Below are 27,200 nucleotides of genomic sequence, written 5' to 3'. Positions count from 1 at the left end.
TGCCTTCATCACCCTGGCTGCCTTTGACTCCAGTTTCAGTTCAACTATATTCGCCGGGGTCCTGCTGTTTACTGTGAAAGACCTACCTGGATTTGACTTTCCAAGATGCCTCAGATATCTGAATTAAACTTCTTTTGACATTACTCAGCTGATCAAGATCATTAATTTTTAATGGCCTTCTTTGTTGTCCTCTGTACCGACTATTTTACAGTTAACTACAAACTTACTAACCATGCTTTTTACATTGTCATTCCAGTTGTTGTGGGCCCAACTCCAATCCCTGAGGTGTACTACTAGTCATGGGCCTCCAGTTTTTGAAACAACCTTGTACCTTTCTACTTTGCTTTCTGTCATCAAACCAGTGGTGTAATAGTTAGCTAGCTCTACCTAACTCCCATGTAATTTAACCTTACAGAGCAGACTACCATGTGGAATCTTATCAAAGACCTTAGTAAAGTCCATCTAAGTCACATCTATCACCTTGCTCTCATCAACTTTCTTGATCACCACACCAGAAAGATAATTAAGTTCATAAGACGTGATCTTCAATGCACAAAGCCATGCTGACTACCCCAAATTAACCCGTCAATTCTGCTCAGAGAAAATAAATATCAGACTACAACTGTTCAGAGAACATAAATAATTAGAGAATTGACACATTGATTTGGATGCCTGAAGTTATAAATTTTTGTTTTTAAGATTCCTATGAAAATGTTTGCTCAAATGGAATTACATTTTGATTAAGTTAACTTTTGAACAGTGTTTATTTATTTTTTTAACTTGTAGACCAGGATGAGTTACGTGTACAAAATTCTGTTTCCGCGCTTAATAGAACACAGAACAGAACAACACAGGAGCAAGCCCTTCACCCCACAATATTCTGCTGAACCAGTTAAAGTAGTGATCCAATGGCCAACTAAACTAATCCATTCTGCCTACACTATTGTCCATATCCTTCCACTTTCCTCACATTCATATGTCTTTTGTGTTTGTATTCCTGCATTCTACTCTATTAAGTGCTGCCACAACTGTCATGCTGGATTTTTACTGTTAAACACATTCAGACCTATTAGCCACCAATGCAACTTAACCAGATCTCCTGCAGTCTCAGTCTGAATCCAGAGTGCTGTGTAGCAAGGGGCAATACTTTGGAAATATACATCTGTCACAGGTAGGTTAGTGAAGATGTAGTTGAGTAAGTTTATCCTGTGCATTGGTTTACTCACTACTTGCTGCAGACCCTGTCCTGTAGGGTTTGGCTAGATCAGTACCGGCAATGCCAAGCCACATTTGGTGATAGATTTTTCAAGTCTTCCACCTAGAGTGTATTTTTTGTCCTTGCTGCTGTCAATGCTTTTAAGTGTTTAACATGGAGGAATACTAATTAAGCAGCAGTGGAAGGACAGTAGACAGCATTTAACATAAAAATTCCTTGTTCATATTTGACTTAGAGCTTTGAGATTTTATGGGATCTGGATGATATTGACCCCAGTTCCTCTCATTCCCATAGCACTGTACTGCCACCTCTGCAGAGTAGCAAAATATTATTTGGGGGAAGAAATCTCACATCCTTATCTGGTGTATTCCAAAGCCACATGGTGTCTCTTAAATGGTGCATAACATGGCCTTAGCAAGCCATCCAATTTAGGAACATTTAGGAATGCTCAGTAAACGCTGACACAGCCAGCTATACATAGATCTTACGAATGAATAATTTAAAAAGTGTAGAAGTAGTAGATTATGAGGAGCTTTCATTTGGTTTGCACTTAGTTCACAAGCTAACCAGAGGAAGACTGGAATGTGTCATGCAATATTTGGGAGAAAGTTTATTTAATTAATGACAACACTGTTCCATGGTGTGATTTTGCTTCAACACATTTCATGAAGTTGGAGTATAGTTCTGGAGGTTGATTCCACCATTGAGCAGTTGTTAACTCAGTTTTGTGGGGAAGGGTAATGAAAATGAGATTGTGAGCTTTCTTGCTTAGAGCTACTCTGTTACAATTGAGTTTGTGAAGATCACCAGACATTTCTGTGAGATAAAAACAACCGCTGGGAATACTTTTCATTAGGTCAGTAACCCAGGAATGTTAACTCTGCTTCACTCTCTACAGATGCTGCCTGGTCAGCAGAATACTTTCATTTTGTGTTTTTATTCAGTATTTTTATCATTTGCAGTTTTTTTTGTAATTCAAAGACTTCTCTGTGAAGCTGGGAATCTAAAATAGAGAAGAGAACAATACATTTCAAATGGAGCAGTTAACATGAGAGTTAAGCCAAATATTTGCAAATGTCAGCAGAAGAAAAAGATTGTAATACAATTTTTGAATTGGTTTATTTATTTTAATGAGATGAAAATAATACAGTATTGTTTAATGAGTAAAGAATCTGGAATATATTAATTTTTGATTATGTTACCATTTGATATGAAAGCAGTAATAGAAATTTGGCTTGCTGTGCACTGTTTGAGTCATGGAGACACACAGCAGGATAAAGGCCCTCTGGCCCACTGATTCAATGCTGCTTGCCAATTATCAATTTACTCTAATCCTACATTAACCCCATTTAAAAAAAATTCTCCCCATATTCTTGTCAACTCCCTCCAGATTCCACCAGCCATCTGCGTACTATGAGCAATTTACACTGACTAATTAGCCTATCAACCCACGCTTTTGGGACATGGGAGGAAACCTGAGCACCAAGAGGAAATCCACAAAGTCACTGTGAGAATGTGTAAACTTTGAGTAGACGGCACCTGAGGTCAAGGTCGAACTCAGATCTCTGATGGTGTGAGGCAGTCATTCTATCAGCAGCATGTTCTCATGCTGACATGAATGTACCACAAATATAAGAAATGAAAATAAAAGAGTGGGAGAATGAGAATAATAATAGAAAATGCTGAAAATACTCAAGCAGCATTAGTGGGGAGAGAAATAGAGTTAGCAAGTCAGGATGATGACCTTTTATAACAGTAGCTGCATCCGATGGAAGGCCACCAACCTTAACTCTGTTTCTCCCTTTCTGCAGAGGCTGCAGAACCTGCTGAGTACTATTTAACATTTTCTGTTCTTATTTTGGACTGAATGCATCTGATCCCATTTCTTTTAGCGAGATTCAAAAATGACAGTTGTGTTTGAATATGTCTGAAAATTTAAAACAAGGGTCTTTTTCCCCAGGTCAGATGAAGATCTTCAACTTGAAATGCTAATTCTGGTATTCCTTCCACAAGTATCAGAATCAGGCTTATTATTACTGACTTGTATGCTGTGAAATTTGTTTTTCTGGCACAGTACAGAACAAAAATGTAAAAATTACTATAAATTATAAATAGTGCAAACAAAGGAATAATGAAATAGTGTTCACAGGTTTATGGGCCAATCAGGTAACTGGTGGAGGGGAAGAAGCTGCTCCTAAGTTGTTGAATGTAAGTGTTCAGCCTTCCCTCCGCCCCCCATGGTAGAAGTGAGAAGAAGGTGTGTTCCAGAAGATGAGGTTCCTTAATTATGTGATGCAACAAGCCAAATGCTCTCCACTGTCCATTTACAGAAATTAACATAGTCTTTGGTGGAATACCAAACCTCCTCAACCCCCTAATGAGGAAGTAGCATGCCTCTCTTTGTGATTGCATCAATGTGTTGGGCCCTGCATAGATCCTCCAAGGTCACTTACTCTTTTCACTGCTGGTGTCTCTTCTGCTGACTTCCTGAACTCCACAATCAATTTCTTAGTCTTGCTGACACTGAGTTAATGTAATCACAAAGAAGGCATGCCAGTGGCTACAGCATTCTGACCGGTTGCATAGCAGCACTGTATGGAGGCTCCAATGCATAGAATCACAAGAGGTTGTAGAGAGTTGTAGAGTCAGCCAACTCCATGGCCAAAAGTCTGTCCACTATCGAGGACATCTTCAGAAGGTCAGCATCCATGACTGAGTACCCTCACCATCTGGGATATACCTTTTCTCATCACTGCCCTCAGGGAGGAAGTACAGGAGCCTGAGAATCCACACTCAACAACTTCTTCCCTTTTGCCATCAGATCTCTAAACGGTCCATGAACATGACTTCACTATCTTCTACTGCACCATTTATTGTAACTGATAGTAATTGTTTGTGTCTTGCACTGCTGCTACAAAACAAAACAACAAATTTCACGTCATACATCAGTGATAATGAACCTGTTTCTGATTCTGACTCTGAGTATGAAGTTATTGTTTTGGCACCACTCAAGCAACAAATCTGTCTCACTCCTGTACACCTGCTCATTGCCATCTGAGATTCTACCAACAGCAGTGGTGTAGTGGTGCCATCATCAAATTTGTAGTTGGTGTTTCAACTGTGCTTCACCATGCAGTCATGATTGTAGAGAGTAGAGAAGTGGATTATACACACATTTTTGTTTTGGTATCAGCCTCTGAGACGGAGATCACAGGGTTGCTGGATGCTGTGTATAGTTACAACTTTGCATAGTTTAATGTTATTTTCCCTCTCAAAGCTTATAGGAAAGGTGTTGAGCTCATTTGGGAGTGAAGCGTCACTGCAATTTATGCTTTAGGTTTTGTCTCAGAGGACGTATTAGCATGTAAACCCTGTCATAGCTGTCGTGCATCCGATTGTGTCTAACTTCACGCAGAATTGCCCTTTCACTCTCACAACGGTCACACTGGAAGATTGTTCGAATCTTGAACACCACAGAGGTGCAGTCTGATTGAGTTTTTGTAACATTTTCTGTTGTGATGGAAAGATTATAGGTGGAAACGTTTATCAGTCTGTAACTGTGTGCTTTCAGTAGCTATTATTTGGATTTTTTGTTTAATTGTGGTGTTTTTGATGTAGGTGGGTATATTTAAGTGATTTGTTCTGCTGCATGGGATCATGCTTTGTGCTGTTGTGCAGCAATTTTGACTATATTTACAATAGAACTCAGAAATCTAAATCCTGAGTACTGCAGAGTGAGTTGTACTGAAAAGGTAGGCTAACATTAATTTAGTTTGATTCCACTGGATTGTAAAGCCAACAAAATATCAGAATTGTTTTGCAAATTGATCGGGAAGTCTGTAGACACTATCATTTCTCAGCCAGCCTGCGTATAGTTAACATGTTAAGAGAACAATTTCTTTTCCCATATCTGGTGTCTGAAGCATGTAAATATTGAACTTTCTGGACATTGTGCATGCCTGTGTGTATACATATATAAAGCAGTTGTTTCCAAAACAGGACAATTTATGAGCTTGCCAGGAACTAAGTGTTGTAAACAGGGTTCTTCTGCTTGGCTGGAATCCAGAATGCACACCATGTCTCTTCTACCATATTTGAAGATAATAATTTATATTTGGATAAAAGTTTCCTGAGACTTAAATCAACCAGATGCTTCATTCGTTTGTAATGCAATGGCTGAAATTAGCCATGTCTAAAAATGGAATTAACACTGCATTACTGAGTTTATTTTTTTTTGTGTGTGTTATAATTTTGAAATCTCTGCTGGAAATAATGGTTGTATTCTGTAGATTTTTCATTTTGTGAGAAGTACATGCAAGTTCTAAGCTTGTGCATGGTTTCTCATTGCTGGACCCGTTTAATGTTGGTCTCAGTTCACACAGAAGAAACCCTTTGCCCATTATATCTGTGCTAAGTCTTTGAAAGAATTATCTAATTTGTCCCATTACCCTACTTTTATTTTCCAGTTCTTTAGAAACAATAGAGACTGTACTCCAATAATAAGGCATCATTTTATAAGAAAAACTTACCTTGGTGGTTAAGTTAATTTTATATTGCTTTTCTCCTAAATTATTTATTGGCTATTATTTATATTGACATTATTTGTATCAGGATTACAGCTCAAAATTGTTCCATGAAATTTATGAAATGCATGTTAAAAAGTTATTGTAGATCATTGATCTTAATAGATAATAGCTTTTGATTCATTCTGACCGGTTATAGAGTCATAGAAAAGTATAGTGCTGAAACAGGTCTTTCGGCCCATCTGGTGCATGCTAACCCAATGAAACTGCCTGCTCCCATTGACCTGCACATGGACCATAGCTATCCATACCTCTCTCATCCATGCACCTATCCAAACTTCTTTTAAACATTGAAATTGAGCTCACATGCACCACTTGGCACTGTTCCACAATCTCACTACCCTCTGAGTGATGATTCCCCTCATGTTCCCCTTAAATTTTTCACCTTTCACCCTTAACCCATGACCTCTGGTTGTAGTCCCCACCCAACCTCAGTATAAAAAGCCTGCTTGCATTTACCCAATTAATACCCCTCATAATTCTGTATGCCTCTATCAAACCTAAAAACCTCCCCTCAATCTTCTATGTCCCAAGGAATGAAGTCTTAAGCTATTCGATCTTTCCTTATAACTCAGGTCCTCCAGTCCCACAACATGCTTGTAAATCTTCTCTGCACTCTTTCTTGAGAAGCAAGTTGATTAAGGTGGTTAAAAAGGCATATGGTGTGTTGGCTTTCACTATTTGGGGGACTGAGTTCAAGAGCTGTGAGGTAGAGTTGCAGCCCTATAGAGCTCTGGTTAGGCTACCTTTGGAGTATGGTGTTCAGTTCTGGCTGCCTCGTTATAGGAAGGATGTGAAAGCTTGAGAGAGGGAACAGAGGAGACTTACCAGGATGCTGCCTGGATGAGAAAGCATGTCTTATGAGGAGAGATTCCTTCCTTTGGAGTGAAGGAAGATGAAGTATGTGCATAGAATGTGCTGCCAGAGATGGTGGTAGAGGCAAATACATCAGGGAGATTTAAGAGAGTATTTAGATTGATCTGGAAGTAGGTTAAAAAGTGGGCACAACTTCATGGGCCGAAGGGCCTGAGCTGTGCTTTACTGCTCTGTGTTCTGTGTTTTAAAATCTCTAACGATAGAACTTTGACACTCTCAATTATTATTAGTTTCTTCATTATTTATAACTGCTCTACTTCAGCTGAATGTCCTGGTCCTCATTCAAAACTAATGGAAGTATTCATTCAACATGTTTTCACTTTATTGACAAAGCAACTGTTTTCACTTTACAAGGCACCCACAGTGCTCTTGACCACACTGTCTCCTAATTATACACTTTCTTGTTGGCTTGGAAATCCCTTGCAATTTTACGTTTTGCTTGCTGTCTTTATCTCTGTCAGTTTTAGTGTCCTTTGTTCTATTTCTATGATGGCCTGTACACAATTTTGTATCTTTTTTTTGTCTGCTTACCTCACTCTCAAAATTGTTTCCTCTTTGTTAAGTGTAGGGCTTAAGCTTTTGGAGATCTTTTCGTTTAGGAAGAGAAATTATTCCTATATAGGACTGATCTGCTGCCTTATCCATTTGCTTATTTGACCATGCTTTTCAGCATCAAAGCATCAGTAAACCTCTGATGTGTTGGTAAACCTCTGAAATGGATTGTAACTGCCCAATTTCAACTTCTATTAGCTCATTCTTCGGAAGAGCAACACACTTCTAATTGGATAGAATTGGATTTATACCTCGGCATCCTTTGAGTAAAATGCAGCGTGTGTGTTTTGTGTCTGTTGTATATTCAATCCGTCAGTGTTGACTGTGCTTTGGTTACGTGCTGCGGTTGTATGTACCATATACTGTATCTCCGTGAAATGCATAGAAATTTTGCGTCTCTAGCTTCAACTGAGTTTTTTCTGTATGGCAATGAATTATTAGAAGAGTTCTCTATGAGTAGCTAGTCATATGACAACGAAACTTGAATTGAGCTTTTTAGTTGACTATGCTATATTGTCACTTATGAAAAACAGGCATGTTGCTAATGGCCTTCAAATGATTCTTTCGTATAAAGCACCACCTTCTATACCTTTTTTATGCCATGGGCGCCTGCCTATCTTTAACTGAGAGGTCCTTGGGGAACCCCTGTTCTAGATACTCAAATATATAATTCAAAAAAACAAAGTTGGAGGGGGAAAAAATGTGGGGTAAAAAAGATGTTTGGTCCTAGGAATTCTGCTCCTCTTAGCGGTAACATTCTAATTGAGGGTCTCAAAGTCAAAGTAAAATATATTATCAGAGTAGATGCATGTCACCATATACAACCCTGAGATTTTTTTCTGTGGGCATACTTAGCAAATCTGTAGAACAGTAACTAAACAGGTAAGTGGACAACAACCTATAAAGAAATAACAATAAATAAAGAACATTAAATAACAAGAGTCCTTCAATGACTGCTGGTGTAGTAACTGTTCTTGAACCTGGTGGTGCGAGTCCTGAGGCATTTGTATCTTCTACTTGATGGCAGCAGCAAGAAAAGAGCATGACCTGGGTGGTGATGATCTTTGATGGTGGATGCTACCTTTCTACAGCAATATTTCATGTCAATGTGCTCAATGGTTTACTTATTTTGTTTGGTTTTCTCAGTTAATATTTTGTGGACATCTCATCCAAAGTTCACTGTCAAAGGTTGTATAGTTTCCTGCAGGATAATTTGTGAGTGTGGTGGTGCAAGAACGGAAAAGAATGGTTAGAGTGATGGATTGGAGAAGGTAAACTCTGATCTCAAACCTCTACTGCCTTGCAGCTATATGCACTTATGGAGAAGGCTTCAGAAGTAAATACCAAGGGAAAATTCCAGAGCAGGAGTCCCTAAGGCAGCCTTACGTTGAGTTCAATGTGACTGTCAACCCCTGTGATGCTGCTGGTGCGAGATAGTATCAGTCTGTACCGTTCCTTTGGATTCATCAGCTGCATGGAGAGGGGCAGCCTGCTGCATGGGCAACAGCTTGCTCTTCAAATCATACTGCAGGGCTTGTGTATCAACTGACGGTGTTGTGCCAGTGCAAACGCAACATCCATGGTCAACCATGACCAATGGAGGACCTCGGATTGGAGCTTACTTTATTTTAAATTAAGAAAATATAGACATTTTTGAGACTGGAACAGGCAACTAATCTTGAAGGATTAAGATTTTGAAATTATATTCCAGTTACTTTCTTTGCAGTTGCCCTCCTGTGATTATTTTTGTGTGTGGGATAGCTATGCAGCTGTTAGTGTTTTTCATTTCCTTAAATAAACAGACTAGAATTCCCATTGGGATTGTTACAGTAGGATGCAATGAGAATGTGACTCTAAAACCTTTCTCCTGAAATGAAGATTTTATTTTGCATTTTAAAAACTTGGATAAATCACAAATATTAATTTATACTGTAAATATAGATGAATGAAGGTGACATTTTTTGTTGTTAAACTTGTGAGGTAATTCCTGCATATGTAAATATAATTAATAATATATAATATAATAGGTATTTTAACCTTTATTTTCAATGGGCAGATAATAGGCGACGATGCATGCTTGGATTTTATGGAATGTAAAGACTGTATTGTTGAAAGCTACCAAGCAACTGTGTAATAGCAAGATTAGTATCACTATTAATATTAGTAAAAGAGAATCCATACGTGTAATCTTAAAAGTGAATGTTTGAACACCTGAACAAAGGACAGGTGAATGCATCTGTGAAAAAGAAATGTAGCAATGCCTGTTTATTAAGAATGAGGATGTCTCAGCATGATTGCAGTGTTCTGGTTCCTTCTGCAGTTCACAATTGATGCAGTAAATGAAATCCATGCATAGCAAGACCCCAACAAGTGGCGGGTGATAGTCACTCCCACTCAGCAAAAGTGCTGGGCAATGGCCATCTTCAACAGTGAATCCAACTTTTTCCCATTGACATTCAGTATTACCACAACAATCCAGTCACCAGTAACTAAACCCAGTGACAGCAAGCACAAGAAAGAGGCAAAGCACTCTTTGTCAAGCAGCTTGCATTATTTCCCAAAACTTCCCTACCAAGTACAAGGCGCAAGGTTAAAGCAAAAGACGTGGTTAAACTATAAAGAGTGCAGAAAAAATTTACAAGAATGTTGCCAAGACTGCAGGGCCCGAGTTAGAGGGAGTGGTTAGCCAGTCTACATATTTATTGCTTGAAATGGACAGTGAGAGGTGACCTTATAGAAATGGTTATAATTGTAAAGTGGGATGGTAACAATCTTTTCAAACTAGGAGGCAGAGATCTAGGTTGAGAGGGAAAAGATTTAATTGGACTTGAGGCAACTTTTTTCATGCAGAGGACAGTGATTGCATGGAACGAGCTGCCACGGAGGCCTTGAAGCAGGTACATTAGTATCATTTAAGAAGCTATTGGATATATACGTGCAGGGATGGGGCTTATGGGCCAAACACAGGAAATCGGGACTAACTGGGTGTGTATTCTGGTTGGCGTGAACTCATTGGACTGAATTCTTGCTGCACAGCTGTACGACTCTTTGCTGGTGTAGTAAGCATTTACAAAAGGAAAATAGTGAGTATGCTGGCCTTCGCTGGAACAGGTATTAATTTCAGGAGCAAGAATGTCCATTACAACTATCACACATGGAGTTATAGATTTCTGTTTGGGTTGCCTTACCCAAGATAGAACATATTTGCCTTGAGGGGGTGGGGGGTAATAAAGGTTCACCCGAGTGATTCCAATGAGAAACAATAAGGTGGGCTAGCCTAGGTAAATGAGGTGAGTGTAGATTGGTACTTGATGATAGCATGGATACAGCAGGCTGAAGGGCCTGGTTTTGTGTTAAACGGTTTGATGACTCCAATGAGGGGCTGTAGTTTCTGGGTATAGGGGAAAAGTTTTAGAACTGAACAGAGAGGAAATTTCTTCACTCTCCGGGTGGTGAACCTGTGAAATTCGGTGCAGTAGAGGCTTGGAGGCCTGGAGGCCAGGCGGCTGAATATATTTAAGGAGAAAAAAGGCATTAAGATGTATGGGGTGAGGAAGAATATGATACTGAGATGATCAGCCACATTTATATGAAAGAGCAAATGGCCTACTCCTGCCCCTGTTTGCCATCAAACAGGCAGAGAAAGTAGTCATGAGGAGTGCCCTGTGGACTGCTGTCCCCATCTGCTCAAGCAACTAAGTGAAAAGATATGCTACTAACTGTAAAGACTGAACCATTAAATGAGAAATCTGAGGCCGGTAAAACATGGTAGTTGTCCGGAGGTATATTATAAGTAGCAATTCTTAGTAAATTTGAGAATAGAGAGAATAGAAATGATGTCTATAATAAAGATACAGACCAAATTTGTTAAGATATAATGAAGACACAAGTGACTGTAGATACTGGAATCTGAAGGAAAAACAAACTGCTGGAGGAATTCAGTGGGTCAAGCTACATTTGTGGAGGCAAAAAATTAACTGATGTTGTGCATTTAAAATTCCAGTAATATTTGAGTAATATTGTAAATATATTTGATTAAGCATTCTTTGTTGCTTATTTAATGGATTGCAAGTTATCTGTAAAAGTATGTAAATGGCATACTACATCACGACACTACATGATACCTAAAGTAAAACCGATTTTAGACTTGCATTCTCAGCTCCCTTGTTTTCATTTCAATTAGTTTCTATGTTTTTTCAAAACATAACAGATGACATTTCGGATCTGTACCCTGAAGCAGCCCTAGAGGAGAAGGGTGAATAGTTCGAGTAAAGAAGTGATCCGCTGAGTTTCTCTAACATTTACTTTTTTAAAAACCTTGCAAATATGACACAGAAGCACATTGAAACATTAAGTAGCCCCCCCCCCCCCCCACCGTTGTGTTATGGCCATTGGTTTAATGGAAATTCTCTTTAACAGAATTCACAAATCACTACCTAACATTTTGAGAATTAAATTCACTGTCATGGAATTTTTGACACATGCAGAAGATGTGGCTTTGCATTATAGGAAATCATACTCTAAATGAAATTATGGATTGGGGTGGGTGCATAAAAAAAGTTCTAGGGGAAATGGTGAGTATTATGTTCTGAGGGTTTAATATGCTGAGTCAGAATTAAGTTCCTGCTCCTTGATCTTATGCTGGTCGTCATTGGAAGAATATGGGAGGCTAAAGATAGAGGTCTGAGTGAGAGTGTGATGGAAAATTTGTGTGACCTGTGACTGGGAACTCAGGGCCACTCAAATGGACCTTCAGAGATGTTCTGCAGAGTGGAAGGCAAGCAAACAGTTTATTTTCTCAGATATAAAAGAGATCAAATTGTATGCATCAAATGCAACACACTGAGTTGAGTGAGTGCAGAAGAATTGGTTCTTTACCATTTGGGTTGTTGGATAGTGGGAAGGATAAAGGTTCAAAGGTACATTTAATGTCAGAGAAATGTATACAATATGCATCCTGAAATTCTTTTTCTTTGCAAACATCCACAAAAACAGGGGAGTGCCCTAAAGAATGAATGACAGTTAAATATTAGAACCCCAAAGCCCTCCCAGCTTCCCCCACCCCCCACACATAAGCAGCAGCAAAACCACAACACCTCTCCCCCATCAGCAAAAGCGCATTGGCACCCCCCACGGAGCACTCAAGCGTGCAGCTAAGCTACTCGTTCACCCGGTAATTCGACATACCACAGGCTCGCTCTCTCCCTAATAGGGGAAAAAGAGGTGTCCCTGTTTCACAGCGAGAGGGGAGACAAAACAAATCAACTCACCGATTTATGGTGTTAGAAGTCTGTTGCCTCACTTTTTCCGCACTCTGTGCCCAAAGAACTCAGGTCTCTGGGCACACTGCCAGCACCCAGCTCGCTATTTACAATCTTCTGTCTCCCATTATGCACCAGGCAGCGGCATCAACCTCGAGTCCGCCCTCCTCCAGAGCCACGAAAACCGAGCATCCTGAAGGTCCACTAGTCTTCCAGGCCACGTCCTTGGCATATCAAAAAGCAGCCGGTCGTGAGACCCCGAGAGCGGGTCCCATTTCCACAAAGAACCAAAGTCAACGTGTAACTCCAGGTCAGGGTCTTCAAAAGAACCCTGAAAAGGGGGGAGAAAAGGATAATAAAGATAGAAATAGAGCTGTTTCCGAAGATGCAAGCAAAGGAGTCACCACTGGGTGCCATCATCCTAAGCTGCGCCCTCCAGACGGATAAAGGGGCAGGTGTTTGCATCTCCCACAGGTGTATGTGAAGTGCTATGAGAAAGGGAATGGTTGATGAAGGTAGAAAAGTGGAGGGAATATCCCTTCAGATTTCTGAAAGGAGAATGCTTCCATTCAGTCTGTAAGTGCTTTCAGTGACATCATATTTATTCTTCTCACAACACACATCAAAGTTGCTGGTGAACGCAGCAGGCCAGGCAGCATCTCTAGGAAGAGGTACAGTCGACGTTTCGGGCCGAGACCCTTCGTCAGGACTAACTGAAGGAAGAGCTAGTAAGAAGCTTCTTACCTTGGTCCAGAGGAATGTTGTTTCATTTGACAGTATACACGTGTATGGTTGAATGATGATGAACTTGAACTTCCAACAACTAGTTTTCACAGTAGTTGTTACCTTGACATATTTGTTCTACATCCTATCATGTACTTTTATGTGTTCTCTCCATCTCCCCCTCTCTGCAACTGAAAGCATAGACTTCTCAACACTTTTTTCCAGTTCTGATGAAGAGTCCTTGGCTGAAACACCAACTCTATTTCTTTCGTACTATGCTACCTGACTTGAGTCTTTCAAGCATTCACTGTTTTTGTGTCTGGCTTATGAAGTGTATATTTATCAGTAAATCACTATTGTGCGTATGCATCTTAATCTTTCTACTGAACACAATGTCCCCCTCAACTCTTTGTTCACATGAATGAGTATTACATCCAGGGATTTTGATTAATTTAACTGAGAATTTTTATTTGTTAGTCACATGCTCCTTTTTTCATAGTAGAGCCCAAAAAACAGGGAAAGTTGTAAAGCATGAAAAACTAGAAATTCAAAAACTGAATTGTCAGCAGTTCAAAAGTATTCATCTCCTTTTACTCTGTACTTAGTTGAACCACATCTTGTAGCAATTACAGTTAGTAGTCTTTTGGACAAGTCTCAATTAGCTATAAACAATGTGATGGAGCAAATTTTGCTCATTCCTCCTTGCAAAATTGCTCAGGCTGTTCCAGGTTAGTTGGGGAGTGGTGATGGGCAGCAGTCTTTGAGGTCTTGCCAGAGATGCTTGATCAGGTTAAAGTCAGGTCTCTGACTGACCCACTCAAGGACAAAAATTTCCTTCATTTGAAGCCTCTCCATGGTTGCTCTGGCAATGTGCTTTGGGTCATTGTCCTGCTAAAAGGTGAACTTCCCAGTTTAAGCTTAGTGGCAGAGGCTAACAGGTTTTTATCCAAGATCTCTCTGTACTTAGTAGCATTCACCTTTCCATTAATCCTGACCAGATTTCCAGTCCCTGCTGCTGAAAAGTATCCCCATAGCGTGATGCTACCTCCACCATACTTTACAATAGAGATGGTGTTACCTGACTGATGCACAGTACTAGATTTATACTACAAATTCCAATTAGTGTTGAGGCCATAAACTTCCTTTTTAATCACATTTGACCACATGACCTTCTTACATAATTTTCAGTATCTTCTAAGTGACGCTTTCCAAAATCTTTTCGGGCAAGGATATGCTTCTTTTTTAAAGCCAGGGCTGCTTCTTTACCGCTTCCATAAATAACCTCTTCGTGCAAGGCCTTAGAGATTGTGGAACCATGAACTTCATCTCCAATTGCTGCCACTGAATTCAGCAGCTCACTCAGCAACTGTTGGCATCACAGTAGCCTTTCTTACAAGTGCCATTCTTCATGGGTGACTAAATTTTGAGGGGTGTCCTGACAGTTATTGCCCGTGAGCCATCAGGCTTCTGCATCAGAGGGGATAACTTCACTTGGCCTATCTCTGAATTGTTCTCAAAACCTATGGACTCACTTTCAAGGACCCTTCATCTTATATTCTCTATATTTATTACTTATTTATTATTATTATTTCTTTTTTCCCTTTCTTTTTGTATTTGCACAGTTAGTTGTTTTTTTTTGGCACACTGGTTGTCTGCCCTGTTGGTGTGGTCTTTCATTGGATTTACTGAGTATGCCTGGAAGGAAATGCATCCCGGAGTTGTATATGATGACATATATGTACCTTGATAATAAATTTCCTTCAAATTCTTCTGTGATTTCACTGAATAAAAGAACCAATCTTTAATTTTTTAACAAGTTCACTACATTCAAGGATCTGTGAACATATAATCCAAAGTTCCTCCACAGTTATCAATATTCTCCCATTTATTGTATAATCATTGCCTTGTTGCATTCCCTAACAAACACAGTCACACTTTTTTTGGACTGAGTACCATATGCTGCTTTTCTGGCTAACTGCAGGTTATTGGACTGAGCAGTCTATTTTTGTTGAGTTATTTCTTGATATGGTGACAAAATTATCTACTAAATGAAGACTTCCTTGTCTGCTGATGGAGCTTCGGGGGAGGCTGTGGTGGATTATCTAGTTGGCACTTCAGGCTGAAAGCCCTGTCTTTTGCACTTTTGTATGCTATGCTATGTGAGATTGAGAATAATGATGTATGTGGGGTTCCTACCTTCTCCTTTTGTCCATTATCTTTCATGACTGGATATGGCAGTGGAGTATGCTTCAATTTGATATTTTAGGTGTAGATTCCTTAGCTCAAAGTAAATTTATTATCAAATTATGTTTATGTCACTATTGACTACTTTGAGATTCAGCCCAGTACTTAACAGGTGAAGCCCTCCGAACCATTGAGCAAATCTACATGAAACGCTGTCGTAGAAAAGCAGCATCAATCATCAAAGATCCCCACCACCCAGGCTATGCTGTTTTTTTGCTGCTACCATCAAGCAGAAGGTATAAGAGCCTCAGGACTCACACCACCAGGTTCAAGAACAGTTACAACCCCTCAGCAATCAGGCTCTTGAACAAAAGAGGATAACTGCACTTATCTGTTGAGATGTTCCCACAACCAGTGATCTTACTTTAAAGATTCTTTATCTTGTTATTTCATGCTCTTGTTATTTATAGCTATTTATTTATAGTTGCATTCATACAGTTTGTTGTCATCTATGCTCTTGCTCTTTCATTGATCCTGTTTAGAGTTACTCTCCTATAGATTGCTGAGTATGCCAGCAGGAAAAAGAGTCTTAGCGTTGTATATGGTGACATGTATGCACTCTGATAATAAACTTTACTTAGAACTGTGAACTTTGATTCATTTTCTTGCAGCCATCCACAGTAGAACAACAGAATACAATAGAAGCAATGAAAAACTACACAACCAAAGCCTCAGTGTATATTTTGTATTTATTTTCTTCCTATAGGACATGCATGTAATCCTGTGCTATAGCTTCACTATTGTTATCTGATTTTTTTGGGTCCTGCTGTTTACTGCTTTCAGAAACTGTTGTCATTTACAAGTTGAAAGTAAAAACATCAAACCACTTAACTTGGAAACTTACAGGCTACATGTTACTCTCAGTGGAAAGGTCCACGTTAGTATGGCACCATAGTACTATTTTGACCTTTAGCGAGTTAGTTTTAATTTCACAGCAAATTAGTGGAAGTTATCTTAGTTTTTTTTTGTTTGTGACATCAATAGTTCATAAATCTCACATCATCTTAAAATAATGCTCAGGAGCATTGAACTATATGCAGACAATAATTCAAAACCATTCATAAATACCAATAACTTAGTTCTTTTGCAGCTATTTTACTGTAAGAGTTGCAGAAGGGGTCCCTGTGGTTAATCTGAGATAGGTCCCACCACCGCCCCCCCATCAAAGTACCTCCAAGGCATGATAAGAAAACTGAAAACAGTTTTGCTACTTTGATATTGAGCATGAATGTCAGTTTCAAAAATTAATGTGAGGATGTCAGCTAAGCACCCGATTTCCTCTGACCACCGGAAAGATTATGCTCTTGCGAGAACATATCTGGAATTTTCCATCCTGTGAGTTCGGCTAGCATGGAATGAATTATAATCAGTGGAGCTCTGAATGCTGCTGAGGCTATAACCCCTGAGCTTGCAATATCTGCAACCAGCCAAACATGGAAAGGTCAGTTAACTATTTCTTTTTCTTTTAAATAATGCATTTTTAAAAAAGACAATATTTTAGAAACAAGCATAAGCTTTTTTCTAAGAAGGGTTTTATTTAGTGTATTGTTTCACTTTGTAAAGTGCAAGGTTGATGAATAATATGGAAGGTGAATCAAGCAATTGAAGTAATCTTGATAAATCAGCTGAGTAGTTTTGTGAATCTTTTTGAATTATAAAGGCAAATCTGCAATGTTCTCAGAAGTGTTGCTCAGTGAGTATTCACCCGTTGCTAAATTACCCAAAGGTGAAACCTTCAATGTCTCTTTTACTGTTCTGTATCTTCACTGATATGATATACAACTTTCCACTAGATTATTTTAGACTGGCTATAGTGCCCAATAATCACTTTGAGAAAAGAATGCATCATTTCAATAATTCTTGTTTTGGGTGCTATGACCATCTCTTGCGCTGCAAAATTTCTCTAGTGCAAGTGCACGCATGAGACATGAAGCATGCAGGATATCACTTGTGCACTTGACGTTCACCTTTAATTACAAGTATTCAGGCAGATAAAGACATCAATAAGCTTACAGTGCTGGTTTTATGCCAGATCAACAAATTGGACCAGTCACTTCCCTCTCTTTACATGCATTATTCAGTGATGAATACTTAAGTAAAGGGCTCACTATTAGCTTTGTGTAATGTGGTTATTAACTAGTTAAAAGCTATTTGCTGGTTAATTTCTTTTCCTGCTGCTGTACTTCTATTTTATTCTTTGTTGTTTCAAACTCATTGGGAAGTTTAATGCAAGTATTGAAGAGGTAAATAGTTTGTAACGTAGGCTGTATCTGCCCAAGACATTTAGAAATAAATTCTGCTTGAATCTTAATGATAAAAAATGGTTAATTTGCCTGTGTGTCAGTAAAGAGGTTGCTATTGAATATCTGCCAACTGCTGCAACCCTGTCTCCAATCTCTTAGTAGATGAATGACCACACTGGTAGTGGCTTCTCTTGTGATTTTGGCTGGAACTTTGGCTCTGATCAGACCAGTGGTTGAGATTTAAACAGTGTTGCTTAAGCAAGGTCACTTGGGATCTCTGGTTAAAGTAAGAGATCAATTTATTTTTTTCTTTTAAAAGAAAAGCAGGTCACATCATCCTCAAGAAGGCAGAGATTTCCCACTTTGTATCAAGGAAATACTTTCCTTTCTTAACCTTCAAAAAACCCACTGCACTTTGTACATGAATCTCATAAATGCCCATAACCCGTACATACATTTGTCTTTAATAACTTTGTACAACAAGATCATTCCAGTTTGACATTAATATTATTTCAAAAATACATTGCATGTATTTATTGGAATGGTTAGATATGCATATTGTTACTTAAATGGATCTGTAGAGTAAATTTGTACCGGTAAAACTTGTAGGTCTGAAGTAAGTTTAACTATGTTATAGATTTAAGCTAATGGTGACAGGAAGAAGTCATCTCCCACATGTCTATGATAGATGTTTGAAGATCCAAGTTATCCTTAGTTCTGGTGGCTTGCTTTTATTAAAATAGTGTACAATGTTATTAAAATACTGACTGGGATATGTCCGTGTGTTATTGCTATGCATTGTCAATTTAAAAGCTCACCTTTGTTTTTGTCAAACTTCCAACTGTATATTGAAGTCTCTTCAGATATTTCCAACTTCCAAAGATAGACAACTTTTGATTGTATTATTGATATTAAAACCTTAACAAATTTAGTATCAATTTTACAAGAAGTACAAATGAGAGCTAAATCCCTTTCAAGTTTAACCCTTCTGGAAGATATTCCTGTTTCTTTATGCGTATACTCTTGTTTTACTGAGTTTTCTTTGTTTCTCTTAATTTAAGCTTTTAAGAATAATGTTTTGAATAATGCTTCTTGATCTATTGTCTCCTCTGACCTCAGCCATCCCTCCTGAATCATTTTGTGTATTTAGTTCTCAATGTAATGGACACGTTGTTCGATGTGACGTTTCTGTAAGTCTGTGGACCTTAATTTTAAATCCTTATCTGTTTAACACACTTTTCTCTTTTGTTGTCTGTGGTGAGTGAAAGCATACCATGTAAGGCCATCATTGCACAGAATTCCACCAACTTCCATTTAACATAGCTTCTTTCTCTATAATAAATGTCCATTTTATTCCCTGTGGATTTTACTTGTGTCTTAGTAATCCATATTTCCCAATTCCACATTTTATAATCTTAGAGTACTGTTTGCATAACTAATGTTTTAGAGTTTTTATTTGAAGAAAATTGTACAGTGCTCTTTCTCTTTGTCAGCCAGCATCCTGATTGCAGCTTGAAACCATTTTCTTAAAGCCAAAACTAACAAAAAGAAAAAAAAAGGTCGTTCTGGTTTAGAGCTATACTTTGACTTTAAATGGTGATTGCTCCAGGAAGTGTAGCTCAGCCTGCTGCCTGAGATGAGTGCTTTGAAGTGTGCTTGAAACCAGAGGATGTGGTTAGGCACTTGTTGCTGCAGTTTTTATACCAATTGGCCTTGAAGTGAGGTAGAATCATACCACTGGGTTCTATGGAACCTAAACAGGTACAGGTACACATGTGAAGCAGATGACGGTTTCATTTGGCATGTTTTTAGTTTGAAGAAAGAATAAAGATTTTTGCCTAGCTCAATCAATGGTTGATACAAGGATGGGAAGCTGTTGGAGCAATGTAGAGGTAATGTGGTACACTAATTTGTAGAAAAGTGTATGCTGTAAATTGTGGCACATCTCTGTAATCTACTTCTGTCGGGTCTATGTTGAGTAGATAATTATCATTTTGTATTTTTGTACTTCTTTAAAACCTTTTAATGAACAATTTATTGTGCTAATGCATTGAAAATTATGTCTAACATACAAATCTAAATTATTTAATAATAAGGAAATAGGAAAGATATTTATTTAGTGCCTTTAATAACCTCAAGACACCAACAGGCACCCTACAGTAAGTGATGTGTAATTATTGTTATAACATAGCGAATATGGTAGAGAGTTTAAATACATCAGGTTCCTACAAAGAGTGGTTTGATAATAACCAGATAATTTGTCTGCAATGTCTTTTGTTGTTTGAGCATAAGTATTGCCCACAATACTGAGAATAACTGCACACCTTTTGAAATTCACTCATGAGATCTTGACCACTTTGATTGTGCAACACTCCTTCAGTCCCGCACTGGACAAGTAGTCAAGAATTTTGTCCTCTGGTCATGTGACTGGGACTTAAATCTACAACCTGCTGACTAGGGCAAGAATGCTTGAACACTTTCATGCTTAAGATTAAAGTTATTGAGGTTTGCCTCTTATGTACATGCATGCACTCATATTTAATCAATTTTATTCAGTCAGCAGTTTTCTAATGCATTATACTGTTTATAATTAGATACACGTGTGATATCACAAGGAACTCTCAAATGCTTTACAATATGAATGTTTGGCAGAGATTTCCCATAGGTACTTGCGTATTGTATGGTTGCAAAGTCAGTTATATATGAATAGAGTGTTTAAAAAATACTGTAAGTAACAAAAAGAAGACACAGGTAGGAGTTGGGATACCATCAGCCCACAACTACTAACAATATGTATTACTGACCTGGAGGAAGGAAGTGAATGTAGAGTAGTCAAATTTGCAGATGAAACAAAAATAGGTTAGAAGGCAAGTTGCAAAGAAAAGACATCTTGCAGAGAGATGTTGAAAGGATAAGTGAGTGAGCAAAAAGTTGACAAATGAATTGTAATGTGGCCAAAAGTGCAGTTATTAATTTTGGGAGAAGAACAAAGTTTTTTTTATATGGGGCATGACTGCAGTAAAAGTTATGGGGGTTTTTGTGCTTGAAACTAGAAAGTTAGCAAACAAGTGCAGCAGGTGTTTGACCTTTATTTCAAAGAGTTTGGAGTATAAAAGTAGGAAAGTCTTGCTGCAAGTATACAAGCTACTGGTGAGAACACAGCTGGAGTACTGCAAATATTTTTGGTCACTTAAGTACTTTTAAATAAGAGGCACATTGCCTTTGTGCTATATCACACCATTTTATGTCAAATAAAAGTGTAGGGACATTGCGGTCTTTTAAAAATGAAAATTCTAACCTTTTGTTAGATCAAAAATGCATGTGGATAAATGAGTATTCCAACTTCACTTGGATAGTTGCCAGATCCTTGGCTTGATTGCAATGTGGTTTAAATAAAGAAGGAACTCGGTTACTAAATGAAGCAACAATTTTGAATTAGAGCCAAAGGCCTTCATCTAGGAGTATGGAAGTTCTTTTGCATTGGATATTCCAGTACTGCATTGGAATGTAATGTGCAATTATGAGAATATTTATGTTCCCAAGCAAATGAGGGAGTGTCACTTTTCCGTTTCATGGGATCTATTTACTCATGAGAAATAAATAATTGTTTTCTATATGTAAATAAAACTAAAAATCAGGCATTACCAGATATAGCCATATCTGGTTGAGAACTGTAATTGAAAATGTGTGGGGAAAAGCATGTGAATCTAAGCAACTGAATAATGATTCCAACTTTACTTTGCTCCCTATAGGATCAGTTTGACAACTTGGATAAACATATGCAATGGGGGATTGAATTTGTAGAGAGGTACAACAAGTTTGTGAAGGACAGAACAGACATTGAGATCAACTATGCAAAGCAGCTTAGGTGAGTACTACAATTAGTAACAAATGCTTCCAGCTTTTATGCTTTAAATACAGAATGTTATGCATCAGAAATGTGTAATATATCTGCCTATTAGGAATGTTGTGGAGACTGATCACTTGCCTGATTAGTGAATGATATGATAACATGAATAACACACAAAATCATCATTCAGTACATGTTTCAGTGTTCACCACGTGCCTTGTGTAAAACAAGAACAAAAAAAATCATTGAGTGCTTTATATTTTTCCATTTCTGAATGGTGGCTGATGATAAGTAAATTCACCTACATTGCTTGATTGCATTGTAGTCTTCTGCTTAAAATTAATATATACAGGTATGGTTAAAAAAAAATCCCTCTAGCCTCAACTCTGGTTACTCAGTGTTTTTTTTTATTGGACAGTGCTGCAAGTTGTAAGCTTGTAGAAAAAATAGTTGGAACTTAACTATCCTCCATACTTCATCCTTCAGACCGAAGGTTTGAGTTGTGTCTATTTTAATGCAAGGAGTGTTGTGAACAAAGCGGATGAGAGAGCGTGCATCAGTACTTGGATATATGATGTGGTGGCCATTACAGAGACTTAGATGGTTCAGGGGCAGGAATGGTTACTTCAAGTGCCGGGTTTTAGATGTTTCAGAAAGGACAGGGAGGGAGGCAAAAGAGGTGGGTGTGTGGCATTGTTGATCAGGGATAGTGTCACGGCTCAGAAAAGGTGGATGCCATGGAGGGATTGTCTATGAAGTCTCTGTGGGTGGAGGTTAGGAACAAGAAGGGGTCAATAATTTTACTGGGTGTTTTTTATAGGCCGCCCAATAGTAACAGGGATATCGAGGAGCAGATAGGGAAACAGATCCTGGAAAGATGTAATAGTAACAGAGTTGTCATGATGGGAGATTTTAATTTCCTAAATATCAATTGGCATCTCCCTAGTGCAAGGGGTTTAGATGGGGTGGAGTTTGTTAGGTGTGTTCAGGACGGTTTCTTGACACAATATATAGATAAGCCTACAAGAGGAGAGGCTGCACTTGATTTGGTATTGGGAAATGAACCTGGTCAGGTGTCAGATTTCTCAGTGGGAGAGCATTTTAGAGATAGTGATCATAATTCTGTCTCCTTTACTTTAGCATTGGAGAGAGATGGGAACAGACAAGTTAGAAAAGCATTTAATTGGAGTAAGGGGAATTATGAGGCTATCAGGCAGGAAATTGGAGGCTGAAATTGGAAACAGATGTTCTCAGGGAAAAGTACGGAAGAAATGTGTCAAATACTCAGGGGATATTTGTGTGGAGTTCTGCATAGGTACGTTCCAATGAGACAGGGAAGTTATGGTAGGGTACAGCCTTGGCGGGCAAGATTAAGGAAAACCCCAAGGCATTCTACAAGTATGTGAAGAGCAAGAGGATAAGATGTGAAAGAATAGGACCTATCAAGTGTGACAGTGGGGAAGTGTGTATGGAACCGGAGGAAATAGCAGAGGTACTTAATGAATACTTTACTTCAGTATTCACTACGGAAAAGGATCTTGGTGATTGTAGTGATGACTTGCAGCAGACTGAAGAACTTGAACATGTAGATATTAAGAAAGAAGATGTGCTGGAGCTTTTGGAAAGCATCAAGTTGGGTAAGTCGCCAGGACTGGATGAGATGTACCCCAGGCTACTGTGGGAGGCGAGGGAGGAGATTGCTGAGCCTCTGGCGATGATCTTTGCATCATCAATGGGGACGGGAGAGGTTCCCGAGGATTGGTTGGTTGCGGATGTTGTTCCTTTATTCAAGAAAGGGAGTAGAGATAGCCCAGATAATTATAGACCAGTGAGTCTTACCTTAGTGGTTGGTAGGTTGATAGAGAAGATCCTGAGAGGCAGGATTTATGAACATTTGGAGAGGTATAATATGATTAGGAATAGTCAGCATGGCTTTGTCAAGGGCAGGTCGTGCCTTATGAGCCTGGTTGAATTTTTTGAAGATGTGACTAAACACATTGATGAAGGAAGAGTGGTAGATGTAGTATATATGGATTTCAGCAAGGCATTTGATAAGGTACCCCATGCAAGACTTATTGAGAAAGTAAGAAGGCATGGGGTCCAAGGGGACATTGCTTTTTCACTCAGAGAGTGGTGAGCGCGTGCTGTCGGCAACGGTGGTGGAGGAGAATACGATAGGGTCTTTTAAGAGACTTTTAGATAGGTACATGGAGCTTAGTAAAATAGAGGGCTATAGGTAAGCCTAGTAATTTATAAGGTAGGGACATGTTCGGCACAACTCTGTGGGCTGTAGGGCCTGTATTGTGCTGTAGGTTTTCTATGTTCTTTTTCGTATACTGTCAAGTATTCTAACAACATGCAACTCTTCCTGTATTCCTTATGCTACATTTCCACAACCACTTTACAAGCTACCATACCACCATACAAATAATAATTCTGCATTACGTTTACTGACTGTTGGACTGCATTCCACAGCTTTCCATCCCTCAGAGAAACAGTTTTTTGCTAACTTTTGTTAATTTAACAAAGTTATAATTTTACACATTGCTAATCACTAATTCTTTGGACTAAGTCAATGACAGATTTGAATGATCTGTTTACATCAGCCTCTGGCTTTCAGAGTCATTATGAAAACTGCAGAAGCTTTTCTGCCTGAGAATATATACTTCTAAATAAGTACCGTATTCTGGTGTTACTCTTCATGATCTTTGTTCTTATTCTGTTTCTAGAAGTGTCCCCAGTTCCGCAGAAACAAAATTTGAGTAATTATCCATTTGTTGAATTTATCTTTTGTGCAGACACACTCTCCATTAGTACCCATGTAATTAAATGCAGTATGCTGATCCTAAATTTAGGCACTTCTGCCTCTTTATCTTTCTTCTCCTTTTTCAGAACTCTCATAATATTTGTATATTTGAAGCATTTTGTCAGTTTATTATCTTTGACTCAATGTCACTTTTGGGTTGGTTTCTGGTATGTAGCAATTAGGGACATTTGCCGGTATAAAATGCAGTATGTACATAGAAATTGTGGTCTTATTGATCTTTGATCAATGCATGTACTTAATTTAATAATTTAATATTGTGCATGAATGTGCCTAGAATATTTTTAGATATATATAAATTTAAGACATAGGAGCAGAATCAGGCATTTCAGCCCATTGAGTTTCCTGTTTATTTTGTACTTTGACGTTATCAGTGGTGTTCTATAGATTATTTAAGATCTAGTCCATTTGATATTTAACTTCCCTTGTCATTGTAGTCTGTCATATCAAATCAATAGAATAGTAATTCTGTTTTACACCAATTTGTTTGTTATTTTTTTAAAGAAAGCTTAAATGCTCTGATCTCTGGAGATTCAGTGATTCAATGATGAAACCCAACAATGTCGTTTCTAAAGGTTACAGTGACCATTCTACCTTCCTGCTTCATTTTGCAGGTCACATATACAGTCAGTGACCCTAAGTCACTTTCAGAGATATTCTAATTTAATCACCTCCCCAGCTTTTGATGAGGGCTTTGTTTCAGTAGCCTTCCAGGTTCATATCAGCATTCTGCCTCCTCAATTTAAGGCAGCCGCTTTTACCCTATATAAGCCAGTTTCAACCTGCCCACTTGCCAATTCCAGTGTACACAGCAATGAATCTGGCATAATATTACAGTATAATAGAAATATAGAAAACCTACAGCACAATACAGGCCCTTAGGCCCACAGAGTTCTACCGAACATGTCCCTACCTAAGAAATTACTAAGCTTACCTATAGCCGTCTATTTTCCTAAGCTCCATGTACCTATCTAAAAGTCTCTTAAAGTACCCTATCATATCCGCCTCCACCACCGTTGCCGGCAGCCCATTCCACGTACTCACCACTCTCTGAGTAAAAAACTTACTCCGACATCTCCCCTGTACCTACTCCCCAGCACCTTAAACCTGTGTCCTCTTGTGGCAACCATTTCAGCCCTGGGAAAAAGCCTCTGACTATCCACATGATCAATGCCTCTCATCATCTAATACGCCTCTATCAGGTCACCTCTCATCCTTCGTCGCTCCAAGGAGAAAAGGCCGAGTTCACTCAACCTATTCTCATAAGGCATGCTCCCCAGTCCAGGCAACATCCTTGTAAATCTCCTCTGCACCTTTTCTATGGCTTTCACACCCTTCCTGTAGTGAGGTGACCAGAACTGATCACAGTACTCCAAGTGTGGTCTGACCAGGGTCCTATATAGCTGCAACATTACCTCTCGGCTCCTAAGTTCAATTCCACGATTGATGAAGGCCAATGCACCTTCTTAACCACAGAATCAACCTGCACAGCTGCCTTGAGCGTCCTATGGACTCGGACCCCAAGATCCCTCTGATCCTCCATTAATACTATATTCTGCCATCATATTTGACCTACCAAAATGAACCACTTCACAGTTATCTGGGTTGAACTCCATCTGCCACTTCTCAGCCCAGTTTTGCATCCTATCAATGTCCCTCTGTAACCTCTGACAGCCCTCCACACTATCCACAACACCTCCAACCTTTGTGGCATCAGCAAACTTACTAACCCATCCCTCCACTTCCTCATCCAGGTCATTTATAAAAATCACGAAGAGTAAGGGTCCCAGAGGTATTCCACTGGTGACCAACCTCCATGCAGAATATGACCCATCTACAACCACTTTTTGCCTTCTGTGGGCAAGCCAGTTCTAGATCCACAAAGCAATGTCCCCATGGATCCCATGCCTCCTTACTTTCTCAATAAGCCTTGCATGGGGTACCTTATCAAATGCCTTGCTGAAATCCATATATGCTACATCTACCGCTCTTTCCTTCATCAATGTGTTTAGTCACATCCTCAAAAAATTCAATCAGGCTCATAAGACACGACCTGCCCTTGACAAAGCTATGCTGACTACGCCTAATCATATTATACCTCTCCAAATGTTCATAAATCCTGCCTCTCAGGATCTTCTCCATCAACTTACCAACCACTGAGGTAAGACTCACTGGTCTATAATTTCCTGGGCTATCTCTACTCCTTCTCTTGAATAAAGGAACAACACCTGCAACCATCCAATCCTCTGGAACCTCTCCCGTCCCCATTGATGATGCAAAGATCATTGCCAGAGGCTCAGCAATCTCCTCCCTCGCCTCCTACAGTAGTCTGGGGTACATCTCATCTGGTCCCGGCGACTTATCCAACTTCATGTTTTCCAAAAGCTGCAGAACATCCTCTTTCTTAATATCTACACGCTCAAGCATTTCAGTCTGCTACAAGTCATCACTACAATCACCAAATCCTTTTCCATAGTGAATACTGAAGTAAAGTATTTATTAAGTACCTCTGCTATTTCCTCCGGTTCCATACACACTTTACCACTGTCACACTTGATAGGTCCTATTCTTTCACGTCTTATCCACTTGCTCTGCACATACTTGTCGAATGCCTTGGGAATTTCCTTAACCCTGCCCGCCAAGGCCTTTTCATGCCCCCCTCTGGCTCATGTGGATAGGGTGGTGAAGAAAGCTTTTGGTATGCTGGCCTTTATTTATCAGAGCATTGAGTATAGGAGTTGGGATGTAACGTTGAAATTGTACAAGGCATTGGTGAGGCCAAATTTGGAGTATTGTGTACAGTTTTGGTCACCAAATTATAGGAAAAA

The 27,200-nt window shown here is 39.0% G+C and overlaps 1 protein-coding gene across 12 annotated transcripts in view; it reads left to right on the top strand.

Annotated features, from left to right (window-relative positions):
• Positions 1 to 27,200, top strand: part of LOC134359827 (formin-binding protein 1) — a 223,553-nt gene that overhangs the window by 34,596 nt on the left and 161,757 nt on the right. For all 12 annotated transcript variants that reach the window (XM_063073538.1, XM_063073537.1, XM_063073547.1 and 9 more), the window contains exon 2: positions 21,451 to 21,566. In XM_063073538.1, coding sequence (XP_062929608.1) covers positions 21,451 to 21,566 — 116 coding nt within the window. The remainder of the gene's footprint in view (positions 1 to 21,450; positions 21,567 to 27,200) is intronic.

The sequence above is a fragment of the Mobula hypostoma genome, chromosome 21, assembly GCF_963921235.1.
Source record: "Mobula hypostoma chromosome 21, sMobHyp1.1, whole genome shotgun sequence".
In the NCBI taxonomy this organism is placed as follows: domain Eukaryota; kingdom Metazoa; phylum Chordata; class Chondrichthyes; order Myliobatiformes; family Myliobatidae; genus Mobula; species Mobula hypostoma.
The sequence above is the reverse complement of the archived record's forward strand: the minus strand, read 5'-3'. Positions and strand labels throughout refer to the sequence as shown.